We start from the raw sequence: 23,214 nt of genomic DNA on the forward strand, positions 1-23,214 counted from the left end.
TGAAAACTAAAACAGTGAAATATTCAGGGTGAATTAAACTTTGCACTTTGCCTTTTAGGTTTGATTCTTTTCATTTTAGCCATTTATGTTTATAATTCTTCTCATTTTATTCTTAGACTAACTTCCATCTAAAAAAATAATAAAATTTATCATATCTCTAACACATCAGCTCCATATGTGACGGAAATTTTTTTATTAAAGATGAAAAAAATAAAAAACAAAAAAAAATTGAAATTTCATTAGTGAACTTTTTCTTTTTCTAAATTTATTCATAAACATGATTACATTATAAATGCATCTAGATTAGATGCAGCAAGAAAAATAAAAACAAATTTAACTAAAAAAAGATAAAGTTCACTAAACATTGAAAAAAATGATAGTAAGTTTTTCATTTCAGAATTGATAATACATGTGTTTGAATCAGTATATTTTTATTTTTTTGTCTTTAGTAAACTTTTTTCTTTTTTTAGTTAAATTTATTCTTATTTTTTTAGTTACATCTAATCTAAATGCATCTATAATGTAATAATGTTTATGAATAAATTTGAAAAAAAAATTCACTTATAAGACAAAAAAAAAATTTCAATTTTTTCGTTTATTTTTTTTCTTTTGCATTTTTAGTGAATTTTTTACATCATAGATGCAGCTGATGGGTTAATGATGTGGAAGATTCTGTTAATTTTTTGGATAAAACTTAGTCTAGGAATAAAGTGGGAAAGATTGCAAATATAAAGGGTCAAAGTGAAATGAATTACAAATATAAAAAGTCAGTGAAAAAAATTAAACTTAAATGACCACAGTGAGAAAAATTGCAAACATGAAGGACCAAAGCGAAAAAAATTTAACTTAAAAGGCCAAAGTGAGACATAGATGAAACTTTAAAATGACAAAATGTAATTTATCCAAATATTCAGAACACCCATCGTTTCCATTTTTGGACAAAAATATTTTTCAAAATTCAAAATAACTTTTTTAATGTTTTCTAAAATGTGATTTGTATTAAAAAAAATTTAAAAACAGGTCACCAAAAAGTTTTCTGAGAAATAAAAGACAACTAGAATATGAAAATATAACCAAACAAGCATCTCAAAAGATTTTGGGCAGGACCAATTTTTTTGTTTCAGAAAAAAGGATCTCAGACCTAAGTAAATCTTTTTAGGCTGTGTTTAAATCATGAATTTGAATAGAAAATTGAAAATTAACACAGCCTAAAGTGAACTGTGGTGGCTCTACCATTTCTGAGACATTCTTTCTACAGGGACAAGGAGGGCTGCAAAATACATGCAAAGAGAAGAAAAATTTCTTGGTTTTTGAACTAGAAATTCCCTGGTTTCTCTCCTTTTCACATTTCTAAGAATCTTTCAAACATATATCCATCCATATCAATATTGAAAATACATATTATGACTGAGAAAACTGTGTGCACTGTTCTGCAAGTCTAAAATACATAAACATATCAGCAAAGTTAGTCTAATTCATTGAATAAACAGATCATGAAAAAACCTTAGATGCGTCAAAAGCAGCCCGCCAACCCCGCAGGAAGAGTCCGTTTCCAACTTTCCCTTCTTTGAAATTGTTTCTTTCTGGCAAATCACTTTGCTGGGTTTACCAACCAGAATTACACGTACAGCAGCAACACATGCTGAATGGATTCATCCTCAACTAAATTTACCGAGCTCCATCTTCTTCTTGATTGCCCTTTGACCATGATATATGAAGGAATCTAATATCCCAGAAACAGTGAAAACACCTGAACACAGTAGCCAGAATAAACATTCATGTATCTAAATGCAAACACGAGGAAGAATATCAGACATGCATAGCATGAGCCTTTGAACTCTGAAGAAACACATTCAATTTCTTTAAGTCAACATGAAATATATATTCATTCATATCTAGGATTTCATAGCTAGATGCCATCATCATTCAGAAGACATGCTTGGGCTTGGGCTGCTGTGTCTCACTATTTAGAAAATTCCTGGTGCTAGTAAAACCATGCAATTTTACTCACAAGCAAGTAAAGAGAATGAAAGAGCATGACCAACCAACAAGCATACCTAGCCCCAAACCAAGCTTGGCCTTGTGTCCCAATCAAGTGGAGTAGGTTACATAAATCTTTTTCCACCATTCTACATGGGGTTGGTTTGGGAAGTGGCTTTTTGGCTAAAATATGAGGTGAAATAAACTCAAGTGTTTTGGAATGACTTTTTAACTTTTTTATGGAAAAACGTACAAAAAATAGAGAGAATGGGAAGAAATCTTTGACTTTCTTGTATGGCTTTTTGGCTTTTTTTATGGCTTTTTCAGTGGCTTTTTAGCTAAAATATGAGGTGAAAAAATCTAAGGCTTCGTTTGGGAAGTGGGTTAGCTTTTTGGCTTTTTTGACTTTTTTGACTTTTTTGTAAGAAAAAGAATGTAATGATTATGGATTGGATGTGATATTTTGCCTTATTGGGCTAAAAAGTCTATTTTGTTTTTTGTGGTTATTTTAGCCAAAAAAGCCTCAAAAACCACTTCCCAAACATAGGCTAAATATGTTCAAGAAGAATTTGCTGATTTTTTACAGAAAAAAAGTGCAAAAAGTTGAGTGAAATGGGAGAAATCCTACTTTCTTGTATGAGTTGAAATCCTTTTGGCTCTTTAACTTCTTTACTGACTTTTTAGCTATATTAGCTTCTCTCTTGTCTTCAATGGTGTTACTCCTAACAATTTCGAAAATATTCATTTCTAATTTTATCATTCCTAATTTCCTAGTCTAATTTTATCTTTGTTGTAAAACATTTCTGGCCTTATATTCTACAAAAAATTTCTTTTAATTTTTTGATATTTGTCATCAATCACATAATATGCAAACGCACTCTTCCACTTGAGCCAACCTACTTCAATTTTATGGATCACATTAACTTCACTCCTTGTTATCTTTTGGTTTTAAATCTCTCACAATTCTATATTTCTATTGTCACTAAAGTTGCATTGTATCTATTCATTTTTATTTTTACTAATTTTAAACCCTTTTGACTCAGTTGCTTTTCTCAAAAATTCTAATTTAGTGATAATTCTTTCCTTAGTTTTATTTTATCCACTAGAACAATACCATCTACGAACAACATACGCTATGGGACATCATCCTAAATGTGTTTAATTAATGTATCCATGAATAAGGCAAATAGATAAAGATTCAAAGCCTGACACTTGATGCAACCCTATAGTGATTCAAAATTCACTAGTTTCATATGTGATCTAATTGTAGTCACCACTCCAACAGACATCTTTTGTTGCAACTTAGCCCCCAACCCATAAAAAAATGAAAAGGAAACTTTTGGTTACAATTATGCAGCAACATATGATAAGATTTTTAAATTCACAAATGAAAGGAATAGCATAGACTTCATCCATTTAAAAAATTGAGAAAAAACACTCACCCTAGAATAACAACCAACTAAGAAGGTAATATGTTGTGTTCGACATCAACATCGACATGATACTCATTGGACACTTCCTAACACTATATATGAAACACATTTCAAGTTTGAATAAAATGACTTGTAATTCAATGATATAACAAAATATATATAAATTTATACTAATTTTCCTCCTTTAGACTAAAAAAATTATTACCTTTGAATAGATATTTATATATATGTCATAAAATAATTATTTAGGAGAACTTATATGTAAGTCCTAACAAGTGAATTTATTGTCCAATAAATCCTATGATAATTAATGGCGTTTTTCATTAAACACTACTAAAAACCATCATTAATTATTAATTTTTAGCAATAGTTTGAAAATTTTGTCACACAAATCGTCACTGATTATAAGTTTTAGCGACAATTTTAAAAAATCATCACAAAAAAAAGTAATTCAATGTGTTTGGTTTGAGTTTTTTGAATTAAATTTTTTGAAAATAGAGTTTTTTGTTTTTCGTGTTTTTTTGTTTTTAGTGAATATTTTTAAAATTTTAAATAACTTTTTTTAACTTTTTTAGATGTATCTTACTTAGATGTGTCTAAAAAGTAAAATGTTTGTGAAAAAATATTTTAAAAAATTAATAAATACACAAAAATAAGAAAAATGTACTAAATTTTCGTTTTTTTTTATTGTATTTTTGGTATTTATTGAATTTTTAAAAAAAAAATTTCACAAAAATTATATTTTTTCAGTGTATTTATGTTAAGTGTGTCTAAAAATTAAAAAAAAAAATCAATAAAAACAAAAAAATACGGAAAACAAGAAAGTAAAATTTTCTGAAAAGTGTTTTTAAAAAACTCAAATCAAGCAGAGTGATTAATTTTTAACTTTCAGCTATAGTTTGAAAATTTTGTTACAAAAATACATCACTAATTGTAAGTTTTAGCAACAAATTATAAAAATCGTGATAAAAAAAGTCACTAATTGTTAATTTTTGCAACATAAGCAAAAAAATATCACAAAACTTTATTTTTAGCAATGATTTTACTATGAATACATTTCAACAGGACTTTTAATGGGAATTCAGTTCAACTATTAGGACCTATTGGTAATTTTTCCAATTATTTATCCTTATATATGACATAATAAATATATATAAAATTATGTATTTTGCACATGCCCATACGTGTCATGTCCTATACTTTTGGAAAATTTCCATATCGTCATGTCCATGCCGTGTCACATGTCCATGCTTCTTAGACAAGCAATGCAAGTGAAAAAGTAACGTAAAACGTAAAACATATAAACCCCGCATGCAATAACAATGTGTTATTACTTGTAAGAATTTATGTATTATTGATTGATGTTTATTGATTGATATATTAATGTTATGGTTACAATGATTCCTATATATAGGAGAGGGTGAGTGTGTAGTAGGTGAGGAGTAGGTGAAGTGGAGGTGGTAGTGGTGTAGTGGGTTAGGTTTAGTGGAGTAGGTGAGGTGGTAGTGGTGTAGTGGGTTAGGTTTAGTGGAGTAGGTTTAAGTGGGTGAAGTAGGTGAGATGAGGTGGATTTTAACAGCCCCCCGCAAACTCAAGGGGGATAGGAACTAACCAACTTGAGTTTGGAGAGAGTAACAAAACAAGAAAATACATAAAAATAAAAGAGGATAGGTGACACTGTATGGTCGTGTCAGACCATTGGTGAAGACACTGGATGGAGGTGTCATAACGTTGTAGAGGACACTGTATGGGGGTGTCATAACGTTGTAGAGGACACTGTATGGTGGTGTCATAACGGTGTAGAGGACACTGGATGGCGGTGTCAGACCGATGTAGAAGACAGTTTATGGGGTCATGTCGGACCGTTGTAGAAGACAGTTTATGGGGTCATGTCGGACCGTTGTAGAAGACAGTTTATGGGGTCATGTCGGACCGTTGTAGAAGACAGTTTACGGAGTCTTGTCGGACCCTTGTAGAAACTAACCGGAATCTATGTCGGGACAGTTTACAGAGTCTTGCCGGACCCATAAAGGAGCTAACCGGAATCAATGTTGGGACAGTTTACAGAGTCTTGTCGGACCCATAAAGGAGCTAACCGGAATCAATGTCGGGACAGTTTACAGAGTCTTGTCGGACCCATAAAGAAGCTAACCGGAATCAATGTCGGGACAGTTTACAGAGTCTTGTCGGACCCATAAAGGAGCTAACCGGAATCAATGTCGGGACAGTTTACAGAGTCTTGTCGGACCCATAAAAAATACACTGTATGATGGTGTATATAGGCTGCCCAAATATAGATATATATGGATATATATAGTGAGCCCTCAAAAGTCGCGCCCTCAAAAGGCGCGCCCACTTTATCAAAGGATGTGCCATGAAAAGGCGTGCCAGTTTGTCGGGCGTCAAGAGGCGCGCGATGCGCGTGGCTGCCTCGGCTATTTAACCAAGACGAAGGCAGAGGCTGAGGCAGAGAAAAACTGAGAGAAACCTCTGAAAAATCCTTCGTGTTGCTGAGAAAGATAGTTCCGTTTGCGGGGAGAGATAGTCTGTAATACTCTGTTGCCCAGAAAATAGTCTGTAACACTTGGTTGCCCAGAAAATGGCTTCGTCTTCCCGCGGTCTGCTCACCCTCTTTCCCGACCTCAACGAGTCAACAAGAGAGATTACTGGAGCGGTGGCACTGGAACCTCAACCAAGTGCCCCGGAGTTTGCTCCGTTGAACTTTCCGATGCGGTCTGTGGAGCAAAGAATGGCAGTGCTGTCGGATGTGGAGGCCAATCAGTATACGTTGAAGGCATGTGTGGAAAGCATGACGGCAGTCACAAACTTGTCGAACCGGCTGCAGAGTAGGGCAAATGAGGTGCAGCAGTTAAACTCCCAGCTGGCTCTGCTCCAACGCATGTATAAGGATGCGCGAGCAGAGATAAGTGTGCTGAAAGCAGAAAATAAGGAGCTGAAGCGGAAGGCCACCGTGATGTTCCGATTTGGAGGGCCGCCATATGCTGCAGTGGAGGAGCAGGGAGTAGGCAACTTGCTTGGTGGTCAAGGAAGCACGGAGGCAACACCGTCAAGGGCCTTCCAAGACAGAGGTAAGAAGAAAAGACTGGCGGCTGAGTAGAGAAGAAAAATCCCACTGTGGGTGTGGTAGTTTTGTTTTTGTTTGTGTGGGTTTTTTTTTTTTTTTTTTTTTTTTTTTTTTTTTTTTGATGTAAAAGTGTGATCGGGGTTGATCCCCTGATATGAATAAAATGACAAGGTTGTGGAATGTTGTTGGTGTTATTTTGTGGTGTTGTTTTGTTTAATAAGAAAAATAAAATAAAAGAAAATAATGGATAAAGAAAATAGAGAAAAATATTTGTGGATGGATGATAAGAAAAACAGCAGTGTGATTTTTTTTTTTTTTTTTTTTTTTTTTTTTTTTTTTTGGTGGAATATAAAATAAATAATAATAAGAGAATGGAAAATGGGTGATGCTTACTAACAAGGGATAGGGAAAATATATTATAATAAAATATATATATATATATATATATATATTAAAATAAAAGAAAAGGGTGAAAGAACGTGGATGAAATAAATTAAGAGAAAGGAGAGATATGATTAAAGTGGGTTTGAAAGTGGGAAAAGATGAGAGAGAGGGAGATAGAGTGGGTGCATGATGATGATGTTGGGTCCATGGAGAGAGAGAGAGAGGGATGTCCAAGAAGCTTGTGCTTTTGACAGTTACACATTACCCAAGCTGTATGTGAAGATGCATGTTACTGTCTTACACTTCTGCAGGCTTGGTATTCTTTGTGGGGCACTTGCAACACGTGACATTGAAAATTGTATTCGAAAATGATGACATCTCCAACATGAAACGTCTTGGAAGCAGCCCAGGCCTTGTAATCAATATTCCCAATGATGGTTCAACCAGCGGAGTCCCCAACCTTGTACACTGCTGCCATTGAAACCTTCAAGCCAGCAAACATGGCTACCAACAACAAAGCCACAGCTCTACACCCCACACCCAAATCCATGGCTAAGAGAGAGAGCAAATCGGAAAAAAAACAGCAGTGACGAGCAGAAAAGCAGCGCCAGAAATGCCAACGATGACGACGAGTAAGAGTACAACCACGGATATGTGAGAGGCGAGGTGAACGGCGATAGAGGCTAGACGATGATGCGGGTGCCGCCGCCGACATAGCGGAGGAGGGGTGTAAGAAAATGTTGAAGAAGTCAAGGTATGTGTAGAAAATAAGCAGAATAGGTTGAGGTCCGGCGGGCGGCCAAGGCGAGGTTGCCGCCCGCCGGTGAAGCGAGAAATACTAAGGTCTTAACCTTGCTCTGATACCATGTAAGAATTTATGTATTATTGATTGATGTTTATTGATTGATATATTAATGTTATGGTTACAATGATTCCTATATATAGGAGAGGGTGAGTGTGTAGTAGGTGAGGAGTAGGTGAAGTGGAGGTGGTAGTGGTGTAGTGGGTTAGGTTTAGTGGAGTAGGTGAGGTGGTAGTGGTGTAGTGGGTTAGGTTTAGTGGAGTAGGTTTAAGTGGGTGAAGTAGGTGAGATGAGGTGGATTTTAACATTACTATATATATTTGTTTGGAGAGAGAGAGAGAGAGAGAGATAGATAGATGATGTTACCTCCAATTATAGCACAGACATTTGTTAGGAAGTGTAAAAACGAAATGTGTCCCTCAGTGAAAGTCACCTGTACCATGAATCACAAAAATAATTAACGTGTAATTATGCATCCATATAGTATTTGTATCTCATCACCACCCCCCAAGAAAAAAAAGAAGAAAAAAGAAAAGCCTTATTGGGCAAATTTCAAGCATTTCACATCAGTAAGTGCGTGCTTAAACATAATGAACTAAAATACATCATACTGGGAAATCTAATCCGTCAACAGCATCATCAGCATTTCAACAGAGTTATTAAGACATGGAACCTGCTTATGTAACCAATGGCCAGGGAACCCACCTTGATAGGCGAAAGGTCATAAAAGAAGAAAACTCCAGGAAGGGACAGAAGGCGACCTGCTTCCGCACTCCTAAAATGTTCAGTTACAGAGAACTGCATGGACAATGGAACAAATGCTAGTGAGATCATTTCAATGTTCAATAAGACATAAGCCTGAGAATGATTACTCTTATGTGATAATCAAACCTGATTAGATTGGATAGTGCGTCCACTGACATCCGTGTATACAGTAGGTACCACCTGTAGAACAGATAGCATAATTTTGTAAATATACAGAAGAGCTGAATCTAAGTGATAAGCTACTTTCGTTCTCTTCTTCATTCATAGCCAAATCAAAAAATGACAAAAGCTATAGACGGCAACATCTGATGGAGGTTGTACAGTGCTTAATTGGTTTCAGTCCCTCCTTGAGCTTAAACTCGCTCTTCACCTTATAACAACTATCAAATCATCTGGATACTAAAATTGGAAAATAAGATGTGGGAGATTTGTTTTCTTTTAAGTTTTCAACATTCTATTGATTTCTTCTTTTGGTGACATGCAGTACATGAATGATTCCTTAGCCATAAGCAATTATTTATTTCAATGTTAAATTGTTGTGCCCGTTGCTCCTCTGGTTGGGCAGCAAGCCTACAAGATAAGGTATACTACATGAGCTCAACTCACAAAAAGCTCTGCTCACTTACTAGCACAGCTCAGTTGTGCTTGAGTTCAGATTTTAACATTGTCACTAAAAAGACCTCAAGCTCAACCAGTTAGCCAAGTCTTGCATCACGAACTCTTTTGGTGTTTATAATCCTGAGAAGGACAACTGAAGACAAATATTTAATTGCAATCCCAGACCCTTCTTACAGCATTCTGAGCTTGTCTCTTGAATAATAAAGAAAACAAGGAGGTGTTAACAGGGAAGACAGTACTAGGTGTTAACCCAATCCATAACAATAGAACATAAGAAAGAAATATGGGAAGGAAATTTCAACACAGATCACTCATTGAAAATCATCCATACATGGCCTGCAAACTCATTCAGGGTTATTGAAACTATGCCCATGAATACCATTTTCTACAAGCCTTTCCAGAAGCTTTCACAGAATACAAGCTTGGTCAAGCGCTTATCTAATGGAACATCGGAAAGCTCAATCTGCACTAATCACCATTTAAGGCACAAGATGACTTCAAGCACGTTGGCAATGTGACAGTCAAGACCAGGTTCCACGTTACTCATGAGGCACAAGATGGTTTACAGCACTATGTCTTATGGACAGACATCAGGGAATGGCTATGAACTTCGCTAAGCATTTCTACATCCATATTCCTACAAACATATTTCTCTATTACTTCGTGCAGTTTTCCACATATGCTTTTCTTTTTCCCTTATTTTTACTTTTTTCATGCTTCATGCCTTGAAATTTCTCCTAGCCTAGTGAAAGCATCAAGTGCCTGAACTCAGTGTTGTGAAAGGCGCGCTTAGGCGCAAGGCGCGGCTGTTGCAACTGAAGGGACCCAAGGCGAGGTGAGGTAGATGAGTCGCACGCCTTGGCCGAGCCTTGGGTTAGGTGCAGAAAGGCGCAAGGCAATGCCTAAGCGTGCCTTCGTGTATTTTTTTTTTCTTTCTTTCCCCTGATGCTGATCTAATGGCTCTGATATGAGTTTATGAGTTTGAAAGGGTCCAACAACCACATACGATTACAACTCATACAACTCAATACCCAAATCAGTCGACTCCTCAAAGCCCTAAAATCTATCAAAGAAAGCTTGAGATGTTGTGACTTAGTCTGGGCTCATCGTGACATCTCCTCTCCCTTTGGGCTCATCGCGAAGAAAGCTTGAGGTGAGTCTTCTTCTTCTTTTGCTTCGCTGTGCTGCTTCGATTCAATTTTTTTTTCTTGTTGCTTCTTCATTGCTACTGCTTCTTCTTTGCTGTCGTCTCTCTGTTGTTTCCTTCTTCTTCTCCTTCTCCTCTTCTTCTTTGCTGGGTGCTGTCGTATCTCAGTTTTTTTTTTTTTTTTGCTGCTCCTTCATCGCTGCTGCTGCTGGGGATATCTTCTTCTTTCTCTTCTTCTTCTCCTCCTCCTCCGCCTCCTCCCTCCTTCCCTCCTTCCCCTTCCCCTTCTTCGTTGCTCTCTGTTCTTTTTTTTTCTTCTTTTTTTTTTGGCTACTGTTGGTCTGTTTTGTTTCCTGTCTTTGTGAAGGAAAAATAAATTACAAATAATATGACCTAACCTACCATTTCTTATGATATCAATGTTTTGAAATGTTAGGACTTATATTAGTATTTGTTGGATATTTATGTTTTGGATGTTAGTGTTTATGTTTTTATTTTTTATTTTTTTTTGTTTGAACGTGGATTATTTTATCTTTGAAAATTGGAATGCTATGTAATATGCACTTTCATGATTTTGAGAATTATTCTATAATTTGTCTTGATTACTTCTTATTTTTTTAAAAAAATTGTCTTAGTATTGTGAATGATTAGTCTATGTTAATTTATTTATTTTTTACTAAGACTGTGAGCCTCAATAAAGCCCGTGTCTCGCCTTGCGCCTAAGCCCCAAGAGACCTTCAGCACCTTCGTGCGCCTTGAGCCTTTAAAAACACTGCCTGAACTCACGCTTTGGTTACTAAACCACTAATTTGCAAATGTACCAAAAAAAGAACATCAAGACCTAAATATATGGTGACTATTTCCTTTTGAAAGAATACAGGAAGAAGGAAAAGAAAAGACACGTACGGTGACAATTTGGAGAGAATACTTTAGCTACAATTAGTGGAGAATACTAACCTTGATAAAATATTGATACATCCCACTTGGTGATTCTTGTGTCCATTGCACACTGTAAGTTTAAGCAATAAGAAATAAAAAAGATGTGCCAAGATATGTGATATAGCAAAAAACCACGCCGCACAGTGAATGCATGTTAGACGAGAATGAAAAAAATACCGGTCAAGAGGATTCACAACACCAGGGAAATATTCTCCAAAAGTTAATCTATTGATCTTGTGACTTATCTGTATCGCATCACATAATTATTTATTTAAGAGAAATAGCTTCAACAAGTGAAAAAGGAAAGCAGATTACAAACACACATTACAATGCTAATGCTACATATTATACATCTAGGATGGGAAGGAACTTAAGGAACCAAGATTTATCTTACATTAAAAGTATCCTTCTGAAAAGCTAACAGATCGTGCACATGAACACCAGCTTGGTGAAAACTTTTGCCAGGTGCAAAGTGGAAATTTCCAGCCACCTTATTAACTTCCAAGAACCCATATATATTACATCCTTCACCTTCTTCATCTTTAATTCGTTGTAGAAAACCTTCTCTTTTGCACTGATCATGACATGTAAATTCAGAAAAATCCATAATATAATCAAGCTCAAAGTCATGATGAAATATTGCAAACCATCCATCCAGCAAGCAAAACCAAGACATAAGGGCATATCTACCATTTACCTTTTCCAACAAGAGGAAAAAGTTCCATTGCAATAGCTAATGTTTTACTTGAATGTTTCACAATAATTATGGCCAAGTGATGTAGGACGAGTGCAAGTAATACTTTTCTACAAGCACTAGGCCTAACTTTAGCCTATAGCAGTGGAAAAGTAGGGTTTTGGCCCTGATTTGAAATTGTTTTTAAAGATTGGAAGGGTGAATAAATATTGGGATTTTAAAAGAAGAAAATGAAAACACAACCAAACCGGCCCTTGGGGTTCCAAAAGGTGCAACCAAAAGGGTAGGGCCTTGAGAGCAAGAATATGAGATTTTGGGGTCTGTTCTGGGCAAGGTTCTAAAAAGCGGTTGCGGTGGCCGTAACGGTGGAGGTGGCGTGGTTGCGGTTGCGGTAACCGGAACTGTGAATTTTTTTATTTTTCACACAATTTGAAAAAAAACTTACCAATAGGCATATATTTTTTTCCATAATCATATTTATGAGGTTTTAAAATAAATATTGATCAATTTTTATAAATTTTTAGTATGATCCAGTATATTTCATATTTTAAAATCACTATAAATTGAGTTTTTTACATTTTATTTTAATAATTAATTACTTTATATGTCATAAATCCATATTATGCCTGTGGCAAATTTTTTTTTTTATCGGAGTCAGATGTATAAAATTATTATTTTTAATTATTATACTTGTGGAAGTATATGCAAATTTTAATTTGAATAGTTGTAAAAAATAAATTATACATGCCAATGTAATCATATAAAAATTAAAAAATAAATTATGAAGAAATTTTTTTTTTGGGGGAGGGTGTTGGATCACTTGAATATTCATTCTCTTTTTGGATAACCTGTAAATAAAAATAAAATAAACTAATCAAAAAAAATTGACATGTATAAAATATGTATTAATATATAATTATAGATGTTATGTTTCCTAGATATTTTACAAAAAAAATCAAGCACTAACTATTATATATAAGATAAACAATGACAAAAATAAAAGAATAAATAAGAGCCTAAATATATATATATAGCCAAATAGATGATGACTACACTTATTATTATTATTATTATTATCATCAAACAATATATAGATAGACACACTCAAACAAAATGGTTGAGTGATAGCAGCTGAATAGAATAGCATAGGTCTTCAACTTCAACAAATCATAACATGTTCTTCATCTTCCCTCTTCTCTCTCTCTATCTCTTACTCCTCCATCTTCTCCCATTTTTAGATTTTTTTTTTAATTTTTTAATTTTTTTAAAAGAATAGTTTGGAACCATTACGGCACCGTTACGGCAGCCGCTACGACTGACACACCTGTGAATCTCAATCACACCGCAAAAGTAGCCGTAACGGGTGGCAGTAACCACCACAACCGTTACGTAATGGTGTTACGTAACTGTTACGGTCACTTTTTAAAACCTTGGTTCTGGGGTTGTTCCTGCACTGTGAACAGTAACCCGTGAACAAGAACATAGGACTGTTTTGTGTTCTCCTAAGTACTAGGCTTGAGCCATTGTGATGGATGGGCAACAAATTAGGGTTATGCAACAAAATTTCTAGGGTTGGGAAAGGTTTAAAGCAAATCAGAAACAGGAGTATTGTAGATCAGAAACACACAAAAAATATAAATAAATATATAAAAAGAAAGAAGAATAAAGCTACACTTCACCTAAGCTGTATCTTTCTTTCTCTGTCACGGTTTCACTTGGTCTAGTTGTTTATAGCCCGCTTCAGCACATGGTGGCAAGTGTTTATAATATTTGGTGGCGAGTGTAATTCCAAAGAGAGTTGTGTGATGTTTTCCTACAGATGACTGACTTGGGAAATTTGAGAGTAGACAAGAAATTTTCCAGAGAGCAAATATAAATTCCGCTGTGCTTGATGTGCACAACTCATTATATTTCAAAATATTACAAACTTCTTTGAGGCTGTGTATATTAGGAATTCATTTCATCCATACATGTGAAGGGCTCATGCACACTTTCTATAGGGCAGCTATGCTGAGAAATTACACAATCATTGTCTTAAGCATCCTTACATCTTGCTAGAGATTCTACAAAGTTAGAAGCATGTTAGCATAATAACTTATCAATTATCAAAATAGATTCATGCATATAGACATATAAACTTGTAAGATTTTTTCAGATATATATGTAAGTAAGATTTGGAAGGAAGCTAAAGTCAGTTCACCGATCAAACAAAAATTTCAGTCATTTTCAAGCATCAGAATGGTCTCACATGCAAATAGTTCAACCCCAATGATAAAAACAACACCCACACATCAGCATTTTAATATATGGCAACGATGAGAAAATGGAGTTGCGCTTCACAGCATCACACCAATGAATAACATCTAGGTTGTGCATTGTGCTTCAAGTGATCTTGTGCCCCACGAAAGGAGGCTGTCTTAGGAATATGCATGGCAATAAAACAGTATCTTTTGAGAAGAAGGAAAAAAACTAGCAGACCTGATCAATCATATCTGGATTTGATATCGCCCAACCTTTCTTTCGATATGCTTCACGAACATCTTCACAAGAGTTACAACAATCATTATCTGACTGCAAAATAGCAAGAAATGGGGATTATCCATAAGCAACAGAAACAGGAAGCTTCTTTCCTGAATGAGTTGAATTTGTTCTGCAGCATAATATAATGGAAACCAAAACCAGAGGTGCAAAATAAATAAATTTTGCTTGCTTACTAAATTAGAAAAAGCTATATAATGAAAATATAAAAAACCCAAGATTTTTATCATAGCTTGACCAAAGCAGGTAAATGTTTAAATTAACTAAATTTTTCAAAACTTTTGTTGCAAGGATAGTGCCCTGAGAACTGTGTACTGATTTATTGAAATTACCACATCAACATGTGCCTATATTGTGTTGTATCTGTGTCCTGTATCTGTATCCTTGCTAGGAATTATAAGAGGTTCCTCCAAAGTAAATTGGTGTTTATTCCAAATTAAATCTTTAAACAAATTAACTGAATAGGTCTAGCTCAACAATCCATAAGCTCTTATGTAAATTATATATATAAGCTTCATAATCAAACATTTAGCCAAGCATCAACACACGAGGCCATAGAAAAGCATACCGCTTCTGCACCATAGCATGAACCACAGTATGTCTCATTGTGTTCAAGTCTTCCACCATGTCTTTGTAAAGGCTTTTCAATCTGTGCCGTTTATAAAAAGTCAGTATAAACATAAGGGAAAATATGAAAACCAAAAAGAGCATAAAAGGAATATAATTTCATTATTAAGCATTAAATTATGAATGATTTAAAAGCGGCTGCACCACAACCACAACAATGCTGCAGGAAAACGGAGATAGTTTGACACGTTGAACATAATGCCTCAATCAAAATGAGGCCCCTTTTGCATAAGAATCTCTCGTGAGTTTTGAAATGGCATTCATGGATAATGCTACATATAGGCATTTCTTATAACGAGAGACTAGACATTTCTAATGTGCCAAAGCCATTGCAAAATGTAGTGCAAAAAGATATGGAAAAAAGACTCACTATAGTACGCAAACAACTGGTGGATTTCAAGAACTATTTATACTGACCTTGGGAGCACCAATACCCTCCTGCCTTTCTTCTATTACATTACCATGAGAATCAATTCTTTTCTTGAATATGTCATGTTTCTGCAAGCAGACATAAAATTAAATGTCATTCAAAGTGAATGCAAGCGGTTAGCCGTGTTCAGGTTAAAATTGTGGTGTAAATCTCCACTAGAGTTTGATTGATGCTGTTCTAATTCACCTCACTCTTTCCATGCCTCCATATTTCTTCTATTAGCATGATGTTCTATACCTCAGTTGGTTAACTTGAATAGTACAAAGGTGTGGAAGGTTTAGTACCCATAGGCCGTAACCAAATATGTAACATGCAGTGCAATGAAAGCATCCCTTTATGCATCTTCAATGCAAGATAACATGAGAAATTCAACCATCGTGAAAACATTGATGGTTGAGAGAGGGTAAATTTATGGCATATAGTTTTGGGGGTAAAAAGAGAATTTCATGACAAGATTAGAGCAAACTTTCTGTGTATCATATATAAAATTGCTTTGCAATACATACAACGTCAAGATGTTGCTCGCCACTGATATCTATGGCATCAAGGCTGAGTATGGAACATGGAAGGGCTGGAAAAGTGACATCAAACTGCAATTTCCAACAGAGCACAGTTAATGTATAAATTATTCTAACACAATAAAATCAATCAGTTAAAGAGGACAATTAAGGTGAATCAAACAATTATATATTTTCCACAAAAATACTTCATAAATATAGAGTGTGGACAAACACTTTCAATGGTGGTACTATGGAACAACTACATGCTTTGGTTATTTAAATGCAAGGGTAACATTGACCATCCCCGATGTTTGAAAAAATATATTAAGCCCCATAAGTTTGGTATAATTACAATAACTTCCCTTTTAGTAATGCTAAATTGGCCTGAACTAATATAGATGGTGTGTATAAAAATTTACTTTAGTGTAAGAGAGATAACATCTTTTTTTTTATCAATACGACTAATAAATGATTGATGAAAAGGGAACAAAGTGTTATGTGAATTGAAATCTTAATGAAGCACAATGTAATTATGCCAAACTGGTGGGGCTCAGTGTATTAATTTCAAACATAGAATTTACCCTAAATGCAAATATTATCAAAATCCAGAAAAAAGAGAAATAAACAGATTCTTTCAAAAAGTTAAAATTCAGAATCATGAGTGCCAGGAGTAAATCCAAAATCCATCTAAAATGGTTGCAGTAGTCTCGAAGAAACTTTCAGTAAAAAGATAAAAGAACAAAGCAAAATATCTCCAATTGATAAATTACATCAAAACATTCTATAGAAAGAGAAGTAGATATTACATTAATACGTAGGGTTTCTCCTCTTGAGGTATCTACCACCAGTTGCGTCTCAGTGAAAGCATGGAGATATAATCCTGCAAAGAAACAGAAATACATTGATAATCAATAGCAATAAATTACCAATAACCAAAACAAGCATGCAATTTAACAATCAATAAAGCAAGGAAAACAAAAGGGAGGAAAGAACCAATAGCATATTAGGAATGAACACTAAGATGTAAAGGCAGCCATAGAAATGCAGTAACCATACATGCAAGCATTATAACTGCAGTGCAAAGGTGCAGTTGTAGGAGAACATCCTACAAGCAAATAAGGGCACTTTCAAGCACATGTAATCATAAAATTGCCTGTTTCCCCAACCAATAAAAATTGCCATGTTTTCCAACTGAAATATGACCTCCTTAATCAATCATAATGAGTCTAGTTGCATATGATTTTGGTAATTGATTAAGTGTTTCTCAAATCTTAATTCAAAATCACATGATTGATCTATCAAATTAATCCTTTCAATTTCCGAACTCTCAATCTATTTATTGGTTGTCTTTCCTTGACTAAGAATGTGCTTAGGTTCATGTATTGCAATTTAAGCATATAACTCATCTCATATGAAACATTCAAATATAAGTGCAATGCAAATATTAAAGAGAAAAATAAATAGATTTATAGTGGTTTGGTGGCTTGCCTATGCCCACTCGCAGTCTCGGCGTTAAACCACTAAACAAATGGATTTTCACTAGGGAACCCAAAACCTTTACATCCCCTTCTTGTTCAATGGTTTTTACCAAGATGGCCCTTAAACCTTTGCCACAAACATACAATCGGTTTAGCCCACCCAAAACCACAAACTCCACAATACATACCTAATACTTAGGAAATAGGCTTAATGGGGAACCAATACAATACCGTTAAACCTTTGTTGTCTCCATGTGAGGTTACTGCGGTGTGTGTTATAATATTGCATATTCTACACTAACGCTATGTTTGGTTAAGAGATTTATGAAGGAATTTGAAAAAGGAAAGGGAAAATATATGTGAAACTATGGCTTGGTTTGGCATAACCTACAATAGCCAAAAAGCCAAAAAGTTACTAAAAAAGTCAAAAAAGTCCATACTATTTTATGTGAAATGTAAATTTATTTTATTCATATTTCACTTACTTTTTCCCTTTCTCTTTTTAAATCCCTTCCCAAATCCTCCAACCAAACACAACATAAAAGAATTAGTATTATACCTTCCAAGAGCAAAGAACTTTGAGACTCCCTTGGAGCAAGCACTTTCAAATCTTGTATTAAGATATGAAGGCTACACTCTCTATCCAAGGTAGGATTTACACTCAAAACTCAAGATGAGGGTGTATAAGAGTCAACATAGCTCTAGGTGTCTTTTTCTCATCAGAAAACCTCAATTGGGAGTATTGAAGTATTTATGGCCAAGCCTCCAACAATTAGTTCAACAACTATATTTTTTAATTTTGTGCAAGCATGGTCAACTATATGATGTCATGATTGACCATCAACCACTTAGGCTCTTAAGACCAAACCTCCACTGTGGTTAACCACATTCACCAGAATGGTCAACCATACTGTGGGTTTTTGACACATCTCTCTGAACCATCTTGTGGTTGATCACAGTCCTCAACGGAAAAACGTAGACTTACCTAGCCCTCTCTATCCTATTTTGGGGTTTGCCTTGTCTAATCCTTCTTTTTGCTAATGAAGCTCTTCCATAATACTCTTTTGATGCAAGTGAAAATCTTCCATTGCACTTCAAACTTTCAAAGTGTGTTAGACACTGGCACTCGTAGGACACACACATCCAAAAATGTCTTATTTATGATGCATTTTTTTAAAAAATAATCTTTGAAATTGAATGATATATGCATATACATGATATATAATAAATATATAAAATTGTATATTTTGTCATTGACATGTTGTGTCTTGTATTTTTTTGAAAATTATCATGTCGGCGTCTCATGTGTCTATGCTTCTTAGATTGAAACATTAAGAACCACATAAAACTGCCCTAATTACCTTGTCTAACAAAAGAGTTGTCAATACAAGCAAAGACAGAGCAAGGATTTTGGGCTTGTTTGGTTTGTATTTGAGAAACATGTTTTGAGATAAAAAGTACGAAAATTTGTTTGGTTTGATTTTTTTTCAAAAGATGTTTTGAAAAATTATTTTGAGAGAGAGTTTTGGAAAAAGTGATTGATTTGATGTGTATGAGAGAGAGATTTGTTTGGAAAACTTGTAAACCAAACAAGTTTTGGAAAAAAAATTTGGAAAAATTTATTTGGTTTGATTACTTATGAAAACTTATTTGTAGAGAATTTTTCTCAAAATTTTTTGAGAAACACAAACCAAACAAGGCCTTTATCTTTGAGCTTGAGACCTGTGTTACTAGAAAATGCTAATACTCTAGCGAATTACGTATTGATGCGCACACTAAGAAATATGGTACACTTTCGTTTCAAACAATAAATTTTGCAATTCCAAAAGTTTTTTACAATATATTTCTTTAAATGTTACTTTAGGAAGAAAAAAATCAAATATAATGAATTAAAATCTAAGGTGAGTTAAATTTTAACAAGACAAAAATATCAAAAATAAGTCATAATGTTCATAGAAATGTTTGCTACATAACCAAATCTTTATTTTTATTTTATTTATTATTCTTATTATTTTTTACAATTATTGGATACATAATAGTTTTTTAAAAAAATTACTCTAGAAGTACCTTAAATTCTTAAGTTTAATATATACAAGTTTACCCCTATCGTACTACATTTTAGAGCATGTGGCATACCGTGTTCCTATTGCATGTACTACAACGATCCACGTTCCAGGTAACATAGCTCGAGACACACTCGGAAAGTTATCCCCAAATAGTTTAAGAGCGGACAATAGCTTGGGACAAATTCAAAAACCAAATCCTCAAATTCATACAAAACTTTTATACCATCTGCTGTGGCTTAAATGATTCTCCATGATTGAGCTTCCCATAGAATCTTTCACACACAAAGCACTTGCCTTATTCCAATGCAATATTGACACTAGCAATACTCATCTAAAACAGAATAAAATGAACAATATTTCGGCACCACAACACTCATCCAACCCAGTAAACTAATTCTAGTCAAGCATTCTTGAAACACAAACCTAAAATTCCAAATCAACCAAACCTAATCTGGTCATGAAACATCCCAAGTCCAAAACCTAGCACACCCATACTTGAATTTTTGGTTATAAATTAGCCAATACCCATAAAAAAAACAGTTCTACTGCCAACAATGTTGTGCCATAGTTTGTCTATGATTCTTATGAATAGCCAATAAAATGTTCATATAATCAGAGTCCAAAATGCATAATTAACAGGAAATCAACCTAACCCTAATCCATACATACACAATTATAAATGTATACACACACACACACACAGAGAAGGGGCAGGGGGACAAACTGAGCTCGGAGATGAAGAGGAGAAGCATGACGATGGAGGAGACGAGGGTGATGACGCCGCCGGAGAGGGTTCTGCTGTAGAAATCCTCATTGATCTTAGGGTAGGCGTCCAAACTCCGAATCTTGCCCATTATAGCGTCCATCTCCTCGATTTGCTATTAAATTATCTATACCTAGCCTATGAAAACTCGATCAAATCTCAAAACACAAATTGCAAAAACTAAAATTGAATCATATATAGGTTTAAACACCTCGTTGAATTAGAATTGAACGAGGTGTTTAAGAGAGTGAGAGACCAATCAAGCTTCTCTTTTCCTCACTCTCTGTCTCTATCCATAGATGATGTCGTAATCTGATCTGAACGATATGTATATATATGGATATGGATACGTGAGAAAGAGACAGAAGATAGTCGCCGGAGAATAGCGTCAGCTCCTTTTCTTCCGCAGATGAAATCTACGGTCTACGGTTTTGTATTGCTTCGGTTTTGCCGACTTCATCCTTTCTCGTATTTATTTTTATGCCCTCGTTTTTTACTTTATTTCTAAAGAAGGCTGAGGCCTCGTTTGGAAACCTCCCATTTTAGTAAAAAAGTTAAAAAATTACTAAATTAGTCAAAAAGTCAACAACTTATGTCAAAAAGTCAAAGATTCTCTTTTCTCTCTATTTTTTGCACATCTTTTCGTAAAAAGCCAAAAAATCATCCCAAACATACTAGTTTTTTTTAGCTCATATTTTAGCCAAATAGCCAAAAAGTTACTAAATTAGTCTGTTCCCAAACGGGGCTTGAGTTTGTGACCCTTTATTGTCCATGTGGTTTGAAAAATTATAAATAATTTTTTATCAAAATTTTTATTTAACAGAGTTAATTAAAAAAATAAAATTCTTAATTGCTCTTCTATACAATATAAAAATTAAATGAATTATTAATTGAAATAAATTTCTGACGTCATTAAAAAATATTAATTGACTTAATGATTTATTAATAAAATTGACTATTTATTATAAAATTATAAATTTTAAGGGGCGAAATATAATTTTTAAAATAATAAGGATAATTTGTATTTTAAACAAACACCAAATGGTGTATTTATAATTTATCTTATAATATTATATTATTTGTTACAAGCCCTCCTTGTGTTAATAAGAAGAGAAGTTAGATTTAAAGTAATTTTTACACATTCTAAAATATTTTTATACATTTTTAGGAATAATCACTCATAAAAAAGTTATAATTTTAATTATTAATATTTATGAAATTTATTATTGACACGGGTAAGCTCATAAAGGATATAACCCACCGTTTAGGGCCTAATACATAACTCACATATTAAGGCTCAACGTTGCTGGAGATCAACATGGCATTAAAAACCAATAACATCCAGACACGTGGCAGGAGAAGGACAAGCCACATAAGTAGACAAAGATCCTGCAAAGTTATTGCACTGCACATCAGCCATTAATGAAGGCCTTTACGGCATTTATTGCGATAAGCCCTCCCCGTCGAGACAGAACGACCTCACCATGAACAAGACAAGTTAGAGTATAGACTTTCGGCCATGGCGACAGGTCAGAAGGGACAACGAAATGATTACCAGAGGATATAAGCAGACGTCAAAGACAAGAAGAAGGTTAAGCTTTCTATTCCTAATCTATCTCTACATTTCACCTCTCTTTCTAACTTGCTCGTCGAAGGGTTCGCTGGGGGACTCCTCGTTCCCCGTTGAACTCTTGTGCAAGTCCACTGGTGGGCTTGGTACCTCAAGAATTGGTTTGGGAAGCATGGATCAGTCTGACCCGTTTCATCAGGAACACGCTGCATCATCAATTATTAATTTACAATTTTTTTTTTAAACCACCACTGATTTGATATTTTTCCTTTTTTACATGTTTATCAGCAATAACTACAATCCTTACCAGGTCATTTAGGAAACAATAAAAAAGTCACCTGTTAATTTTTTATCTATTTTGAGCCATATCACTTCTCACATTTTTTACTCATAAAAAAATAAAATAGACTAAAAAAAGCTAAAATTAACTTTTTACTAACTTTTCAAAATACCACTATATATGATTGTACACATTTTTCTTTATAACTTACGCGTTAACTAATAGTTGCGAGGTTAAGCATGAAAACTTGACTACGAAGTAATTTTTGGAAGTCTCATATTTGATTCTTATAAGACACAAAATACTTAGAATTAACTGATATGCATAACTTTGAATAATTACTTATATTTAGAATTTATTCAAAAAACTTTATACTAGAGGGCATAGTGTGTCAATTATGGTTCTCTATCATTCAAAAAATGAATATACCTTCATTCTCAATTTGATGTTCATCTTGTTTGGTACAACTTATGGGACTAGTTATAACTCTTTTCTTTTTATGAAATTTGTACCAAAGTATTTGATACAATTTTTATTTATAACTTATGAGATAAAAATAATTTACATAAAATTTACAAAATTGATTATTAAGAAGTAGAGATATACGTGTTCTTAATATTTTACTTTTCGATTATCAGCTTTCAATTTGTAAGAAACAACACCAACAAACCTATTAGTATTAAGATAAACACAAGTAGTACATTTTATAAGGACTCTTAAATTGGTATTACTTTGACCCCAAATGAGGTATAATTGTGACAATTTGTTCCAAGCATTATTGTTTTGAAACCCCTAAAAATGGGAAAGAAAAGAGTTATTTTTTACTAATGTATAGAATTTTTTAATTTAATTTTAGTAAATTACGGTGTATCACTTTCAGAACAAGAATGAGGTGGCTACATTTCAACAATTTCATATTTATTTAATAATTTATAAAATTTGATTGAAAATCCATGAAAATTGAATACTGAAAGAGGTGTTGGCTTAGTTTTTAGGAACTATATATTTGGTAAGCATATAATGTTTTCAGAAAAGAGAATTTCTTGGATATAAACCAATACATAATTGCCTTTTTTTTTTTCTGAAATAAGTAGGTGATTATCAACATGGCATAA

The 23,214-nt window shown here is 34.1% G+C and overlaps 1 protein-coding gene across 1 annotated transcript; it reads right to left on the bottom strand.

Annotated features, from left to right (window-relative positions):
* Positions 1 to 1,307: 1,307 nt before the first annotated feature.
* On the bottom strand, positions 1,308 to 20,765 carry LOC114286135 (uncharacterized). Its single transcript, XM_028229210.2, has 13 exons — positions 20,211 to 20,765; positions 16,749 to 16,822; positions 15,949 to 16,032; positions 15,430 to 15,510; positions 14,954 to 15,034; positions 14,326 to 14,418; positions 11,548 to 11,727; positions 11,331 to 11,398; positions 11,172 to 11,223; positions 8,576 to 8,629; positions 8,390 to 8,482; positions 8,051 to 8,117; positions 1,308 to 1,750 (listed from the first exon to the last, which is right to left on the bottom strand). The coding sequence occupies exons 1-13, from the start codon at positions 20,350 to 20,352 to the stop codon at positions 1,659 to 1,661; spliced, it is 1,161 nt and encodes a 386-aa protein (XP_028085011.1). The 5' UTR covers positions 20,353 to 20,765; the 3' UTR covers positions 1,308 to 1,658.
* Positions 20,766 to 23,214: the final 2,449 nt, after the last annotated feature.

The sequence above is a fragment of the Camellia sinensis genome, chromosome 3, assembly GCF_055761805.1.
Source record: "Camellia sinensis isolate YWXY chromosome 3, ASM5576180v1, whole genome shotgun sequence".
Classification (NCBI taxonomy): domain Eukaryota; kingdom Viridiplantae; phylum Streptophyta; class Magnoliopsida; order Ericales; family Theaceae; genus Camellia; species Camellia sinensis.